The sequence below is a fragment of the Manihot esculenta genome, chromosome 10 (assembly GCF_001659605.2).
Source record: "Manihot esculenta cultivar AM560-2 chromosome 10, M.esculenta_v8, whole genome shotgun sequence".
Lineage (NCBI taxonomy): Eukaryota > Viridiplantae > Streptophyta > Magnoliopsida > Malpighiales > Euphorbiaceae > Manihot > Manihot esculenta.
In genome coordinates this window covers 11,743,891-11,751,742 of record NC_035170.2, presented here as the reverse complement: position 1 = coordinate 11,751,742, position 7,852 = coordinate 11,743,891, and the positions used below count along the sequence as shown (strand labels likewise).

The following is a 7,852-nucleotide window of genomic DNA, read 5'->3' as shown; positions in this document are numbered from 1 at the left end:
CTTGTCACGTAACCATGTTTCATGGTGATAGCTCATAGTTTATGATGATACCTCAGAGTTTATTTTAGACAACCGTTGTATAATATCAGTTTCAAATTTTCATTTTCGTTAAGAAAATTCATTTTTTTAAAATATACAATCATTTAATTAATTTATAAAATATAATTTTATTTTATTATTATAAAAAAATTTACTTTTTAATCTATATAAAATAGAAAAACTCATTAATTAGTTTCTCAATTTTAAAAAATATATTAAAATGTATTTAAAATATTAAACAATTTACTAATTAGACATCTTTATTAAATTTTATATTATTTAGTCCTTATATTATGAAAAATTTATTAATTGGTCTTTTAGTTTTGTAAACATGTTTACTAATTATTCTCTGAGTGAATTTTAAATTTTTCTTATAAAAATAAATTTCCTATTTAATTTTTGCGATATTAAAAACCTAATTAGTTGGTCTTTCAATTTTAAAAAATAAATTAAAAAATTCCTAAGTTATTAAACAATATACTAATTATTTCTTTCATTAATTTAACTATTAATTATTTTACTATTTAATCTATATGAAAAAAATTATTAATTGATCCCTCAATTTTGTAAAAATATCTATTAATTATTTCTTTCGTATTGAATAAATTTTAAATAATTTTATAATATTTAATGGCTAAAATTAATAGAGAGATTAATTATTATATTATCAATTAATTAATCCGTGAGTTTTTGCACCGAACTAAATAATGATTTTTTATTTTAACAACACTTAACAATTATAATTAACGGAGGGACTAACTAGTAGAGGTTTTAAAATCTCATAAACATATTAATGTATTTTTCAAAATCGAAAAACTAACCAATGAGTTTTTTTAGATTACAGAGACCGACTAATAATTTTTTTTATTATAATATTATATACTTTATAAAAATAATTTATTGTTGATTTCTATATACAATCATTTATAAAATTATTTGTATTTTTATTTTATTATTAAATATTATATTTAAAAAAATAGTTTACTACTTATGTTTATATAAAAATTTATAAACTTATTTTTATATAAACAATTTTAAGAAAACGATTTTTTAAAAAATAAATAATAAAAAAAAACTATTTTAAGTTTTGGAGAAAAAAACAGACATTAACGCACCCTTACTGTTTTTGCATCAAACCAAAAACATTGTTGTTTCAAGTGAGTCCCACGTTAAAAAAAAAACAAAAAAAAAATAATAATAATAATGCTATTTGAAGAGCCACATACTATTACACTATTTCTAGAATGGGTTGAAATTGGCCAGCTGCGTCAAAGCTTAACTAAAATATATACAGATTCACATTAAAATATTATTGCTAAATGAGAATTCGCGTCATTGTGTTTTATTATCATTTTCAACGGACTAAAATTGTAACTAAACTTTCTAATTTAGCTTAAATTATGAAAAATTGGCTAAACAAACAGGTTCAGGTTTTGATTGTTTATTTTCAATTTAAATAAAAAGATATACTTTAATTTTTATTTACTTTAAATATATTTGTTAAATATAATTTTATTTTTTATTAAAAATTAAAAAAAATTATTATTTAATTGCTATAATATAAAAAATTCACTAATTAATTTTTTTAATTTTAAAAAATATATTAAAATATCTTTAATATTTTAAAAAATAATATGATAATTTTAACAATTAAATATTTAAAAAAATCTAAAATACTCTTAAATAGATTAATTAATAACTTTTAAAAATATAAAAAACTAACTAATAAATTTTTTAAAATTATACAGACAGCAAAATTATTGAAAAACCTCATCTGTCTACAAAGTGAAATTTTTTTGAAATTCTTTACCTTTCAAAAGTAAAGAAATACTTAAATTGCTTTAATTATACATTATTTTAAAAAATCCTTTAAACTCCAAAAACTCTACCAACAAGTATTAAAGGGCTGGGTTGGTTAATGAATTCATAGAAGAAATCAGAACCAAACAACTCATATAAGCACAAGAACTCTGTCAAATTAAACAAAAGCTAATTTCCACATAAATTAACAGACAAGTGACTACAACCGCGAGTTTACGTACATCTAGATCTTAATTGGATCAAGTCACTGAGAATATCCCATTGTAGTATGGCCAGTAAAGAAGTAGCCTGTTCCTACAACTAATCTAATTAATTTCGACTAGTTATCATAATGAATTCCACAGGATCCAATCACAAATAATGCACCATAAGAATTATTCCTAAGCTGCTTCTCAGAAACATAAACCAGCACGAAAATATTGATACATCTCAAATCAATCAGAAATCTAGACCAGCAGGAAAGCAGAACTGAAATCATCAAAATTCGTATCATTTATCAAAATACAAAGCATGTAATATTCCAGCTACAAAAACAAATGCTAAACTTAAAAAAACAAAGCTTATAGGTACCCACATGAGGGAACTCCAAATATTGATGCTCCTTAAGCACCCTTGTCTGCTTTTGCAGCTGTGGCAGCTGCTTGTCCTCGGAGACGACCAGTCCTCCTTGCAGCAATAAGACCAACCTTTTGTCCAGGAGGTGCATCACGGCGAACAGTACTGGCATGGCCAATGTGCTGGTGGTTACCACCACCATGAGGATGCTCCACAGGATTCATAGCAACACCACGAACCTTGGGCCAGCAGTTCCTCTTGACTCTGTATTTGTGATATGCATTTCCTGCCTTTAATAGAGGTTTCTCAGTCCTGCCTCCACCTGCTACTTGACCAACCATAGCACGGCACCCACTTGGCACAATCTTCTTAGCTCCAGAAGGAAGCTTGATTCTAAACAAACACAATCAACAGCCACACAGAAAAAAATATATAATCATAAATGGTAAAAGACAGTAGATGCATCAGACCAAAGAAACAATTAAATTTGCAGCTATAAAACTCAATGGTGGCTGTCTTGAAAATAGTTCCAAGTTCAATCTCAACTAAGATATTAACACAGTCGCCTACTTTTGGAGATCTAATCCAGGATGCTCAAATTATTCTGAATACAAGAAAATGCAACAATTTTAGATCCAATAAAAACTTGCACATCTCACAAGTACCTTGAAGAAAAAGAGGAGATGGATCTTAAAACTAATATCTGACCTATACATCTAAAGTAAAAAGCTTAAATCAGCAACAAAACATGAAATAGCAATAACAAGATAATATTCTTTGAAATTAATGGAGATCAAACTTGGAAGATAATTTATGTTCCACAAAAATTCAAAAAGCTCAAACCAATATATAGTTCATCCTTAACGTTACTGAACTAAAAGGGCAATTAAAAGAACTAAAAGCAATGCCAAAACAAACATTAAAGGTTCAAGCAAGATTACCTGGTAGTTCCATTATCAGGGTTATGGCTAATAACAATAGCATAATCCCCGGAACATCTAGCAAAGACTCCTCTATCACCCACATGATGCTCCACATTACACACAACAGCTCCCTCCGGAATCGATCTCAGAGGCAACACATTTCCAACCATCAAATTCGCCTTCTTTCCACAGTACACAAACTGACCAGTATACATCCCTTCAGCAGCAACGAATAGCTCCTTCTGGTGCTTGTAACGAAATGGGTGGCGAAAGGTTACTCTGGCGAGCGGCGCGCCACGACCCGGATCGTGAATAATTTCTGTGACCACTCCTTTAAGATATCCATTGCGCTCCCCAAAGTCCAGGGAGCGGAAGCGGGCGGGACCCTTCCTATGGTGGGTATGGGACTTGAAGACGGAACCAGCACCCTTACGCTGGGCACGTATAACGCGACCCATCTAGGCTTTGAGAGGATTTTGATGAAGGAATAGGTAGCGGCAGCTAGGAAATGGAAAGGGAAGAGCCGGAGGTGGAAATGGTTGCGAGATTATATAATAGTGAGGGTTTGTGAAGAAGAAGCGAGTCTTTTGCATGAAATTAGGGCTTTGGCGGCTTTGATTTTTTATTTGGGCTGTGGGCTATGGCCTGTATCTTTCCCCCCTCTTATTTTTGTTTTCACTATTAATTATGAAAATTCATTTTTTATTTTCACAGAGTATCTTTAGTCGAATTTGTTTATCTAGACTTTCATCTTTGTTTTCTAACAAAAAACAGTTGTGTCTATAAAGGTTGTGAAGTAGCAAATCAATGTTCGAAAGTTGAGTTCACATTCATTTTCCATTTTGTACAGCAATAAATACGGAATACTATATGTATGAAATTTGAAAGACAATTTATATCGACATTATGATATTCTTTATCTAATTCTGCTAAAAAAAAGATCGGTGGCTTTTAGAATAGCATTTCACATATGTTGAAGTAATTATAGGTTGAATTGGGTATAGTTCCCAATTTTATACTAGTGAACTCTAATTTTTTAAGCTGATAAAATAAGTTTTGTTTATCAACTAAAAGCTTCAATGTGCTATTATTATTTATCAAAAAGAAGTAATTAAATAAAAACGATCACTATGTCTTGCATTCACGATAAAGAAATATTTTTTAAATCTATAATAAAGAACGAAAATCAAAATCATTCAAAAATGGTGCTTCTCTCATACATTTAATCAAACAAAAAATATGTATCACAAAACACCCACTATAAATTTCACACATTAAACTAGTCTTCACCTATCTTGGACTCACAAAGAACATAAAAATCATTGACCCATCTCCCTCAACTAACTTTCATTCCAGTTTAGCCACTATTTCCTTTCATCATCAACCAAGGACCCACATCTACCTGTAAAAAAGCTATTAGAGATCCGGTGTAAGCAAGCTTTTTCTCCTATAGGATATTGGTGCCATTGCAAGCATGAAGGTCTCACTATTGAAGAAATCAAACCTAAAATTGAACTCCTTCTATTATTTTCTATGCTTGAATTAATGGAATAATGGTGGGTATTGTAATACCCGGCTAGACTCCGGTATCGGAATTCCTACCGTCCGGTGGAATCTCGGCTGTCGGAGACCTCTAGAAGGGTAAAACCATGTTTTCATAAAATGTTTTAATGTTTTTGATGATTTTAAATGAAAAGGAAAATGAGTTTTTGCATGAAAACAACCTAAGAGGAAAACTAAGGTTCGGCCGCCGAAACTCAAAGTTCGGCCGCCGAACATGCATGCATTTCGGGTGAGCCTTAGGCCCTCGAAGGCATAAGTGAGGGAAGTCCAGATTCGGCCGCCGAACCTCAAGTTCGGCCGCCGAACATGGCATGAATGCTGAGGCACGTTCGGCCCCCGAACGTGGCCTGGCCAGCCACTATAAAAGGGTCCCTTAGCCGAAAACGGGCGAGCTTTTCTCCCCATTGTCGGCCAAGGTGAGTTCTCCGCCGTTCCTCACCAATCTTGAGTCTTTTCCTCCAGATCTTTCAAGATTTTCACAATTTTTTGCTTTCCTTTGAAGATTTTCAAGTTTTGAGCAAGTTTTGGACTTGGAGGCCCAAGGAGCTAAATCTCTCCCAACTCCAAGTTAGATCGCCTCTACTCTCGATCTTCAAGAGGTAAGAGTCGATCTCTAGCTTACATTATGTTTTAAGTAAGTTTTATGAAGATCTTTGGGGTAGAATGCATGTTTAGCTTATAGTTAGGTTTTTGAGTTTATGTTATGTTTTGAGCAATGTATGTTGGATTTGTGTTGCTTGATGTGTTGTAGTTGGGGTTTAAGGTAGTTTGAGACCCCTAGGAGCTTGTATGCATGTTTTGGTTGAGCAAATGCATGATGGCATGAGTTTGAGGCATTTGTGCATGTTTGAACCAAGTTTCTGCCCTTCGGGAGAAACCAGGTTCGGCAGCCGAAAGGACTTTCGGCCACCGAACCCTCTTGTGGAAGCAGCCTTCGGCTGCCGAAGCTTGCCCCCGAAAGGAGACTTTCGTCTCTGTCTGGGAGTTTCGGCCGCCGAAGGTGCCGCCGAACCTGCCTGACTTTCGGTTCTGGAGGGACTTTCGGCTGCCGAACCTGCCGCCGAAAGTGCCCTGTCCAGCCTTCTTTTACATGTTTTGCATGATTGTTTCATGATGTTTTAGGGGGTTTATGGGGAGTAGTTTAGAGTTATGTTCATGTTTGGTTGGTCCCTCATTTGAGTCCACCTGTGTAGGTTCGGACCCGAGGAACCGAGGACCCCAGCAGTGAGTTCAGCTGCTTCTGAGTCAGTAGAGCTTCAGCTAGAGGTGAGTGGAATAACTCTTATGCTTTTAAATAAATAAACCCATTTTAGCATGATTCACGCATCATGAATGCCATGAGATATTTTAGGTTGTTTGCATTAGAAATCACGAATATGTTGCATTGCATAATATGTTGATGATGTGGATGAATGTTGAATGATCCTTTAGTCCTCGTATGTTATGATATGATGATGATACGGTACGAAAGACCAGTGAGGCCCATTCTACGCCCCTGGCACTATGTAAGAGAAAGACCAGTGAGGCCCATTCTATGCCCCTGGCATTATGGAATGTTATGTCATGCTATGTTATGATTATGTAAGAGAAAGACCAATGAGGCCCATTCTACGCCCCTGGCACAGTTGGACCATGTAGAGGACTATTGGTGACAAATTCATCCTTGATGTGATTAGCTGTGATGTGATGCATTTCATGTTATCATATGTTTCAAATGTGTTATTATTCTGCTCACTGGGCTCTAGTAGCTCACCCCTCTCCCAAATTCCCCAGGTTTGCAGGTACGGGTTAGACAAAGAAGTCAAGAAGAGTAATGAAGTCTTATGTATGTAATAGTTAGAATGTGGACATGACAGATTGTATAATGATGTATAGATATGTAATGTAATGATATTAAGGTTAGAAGTGTGCTTGACCATAGTTTATTGTAATCCCTTTTGATGCATGATCTTTGATGTTTTATGAATAAAGATGTTTAGCCAACTCAACACATGTTATGCCACCCATTGGGGGCATTGATGAGATCCCACAGAGGGGTCATTTATGATTATGGCAATGTTCAGTGCATGCACAGGTTGAGTTTGGTGTATGATAGAATGTATGAAAGAAAAGTTTTAAATTTTTATGTATGTTGTTGATCATGTATGGGATTAATCAGGTTCACAGGATATATGTTAGGCTTGCTACGGGTCCCGGCGGCCTTAAGTCGACCCGGATCCTAGTGCCGGTAGCGGTCCGATTTTCGGGTCGTTACAGAATGGTATCAGAGCCCTAGGTTCATATGGTCGGACCTAGAGTGTCGGGCTCATAGATGTTATAGAAGGTCAAGCACAATAGGAAGGTCATGTCCACTAGGATAGGATATGAAGTCCTGTCTTACATGATGATGTGAAATGCCATGATGATATGCATGTGCATTAATGATATGCTATGATGTGTGATGCGGGTTCATGTGTGCCCACATGAACCATATGATGCTAATGTTTATGTGATGTGTACTGTTTTTCAGAAAACAGGATGGGAGGAACTCGTCGATCTACACGATTGACTAGAGTGCCACCTGAGGATGAGAGCATGAGCGCCCGTCCTCCTACATTGCCTAGGGCAATGTCTAGTAGGTCTAATAGAGAAAGAGCAGTAAGAGACCCTAGAAGGTCTTTGGATCTGGGTAGAAGCAGATCAGTCAGAGGAACAGTTCAGGGAGGAGCGTCAGAGGACTTGGGGGATGATATGGATGTAGAGCAGAGGAGGGATGGCAGTCTGGGATTTAGCATGTCAGAAGAAGGAATGGGAGAATCCCAAGGAGGCACTCAGGCCTCGGGATTTGTTCAGCCACCTTACTACCCACCCTTCTCACAAAACCCTGGGTATTCGATGGGAGGCACATCGGATTACCATAGCTTTAGCCCTTATCCCACACAGATGCCATACCCACCCTACTACCCACCATA

The 7,852-nt window shown here is 35.2% G+C and overlaps 1 protein-coding gene across 1 annotated transcript; it reads right to left on the bottom strand.

Moving 5' to 3' along the window:
* Positions 1-2,319: 2,319 nt before the first annotated feature.
* On the bottom strand, positions 2,320-3,892 carry LOC110625298 (60S ribosomal protein L8). The gene is made up of 2 exons (XM_021770910.2): positions 3,357-3,892; positions 2,320-2,808 (listed from the first exon to the last, which is right to left on the bottom strand). Exons 1-2 carry the CDS (start codon positions 3,794-3,796, stop codon positions 2,463-2,465), a joined length of 786 nt encoding a protein of 261 aa, XP_021626602.1. The 5' UTR covers positions 3,797-3,892; the 3' UTR covers positions 2,320-2,462.
* Between the last annotated feature and the right edge of the window lie 3,960 nt (positions 3,893-7,852).

What these genes read in the sequence shown, in the direction of transcription:
- LOC110625298 (XM_021770910.2), bottom strand. Translation starts at nt 3,796, where the DNA reads ATGGGTCGCGTTATACGTGCCCAGCGTAAGGGTGCTGGTTCCGTCTTC. An exon ending in CCTGATAATGGAACTACCAG is followed by an intron (nt 2,809 to 3,356) that starts GTAATCTTGCTT and finishes GTGTTTGTTTAG; the next exon opens with AATCAAGCTTCCTTCTGGAG.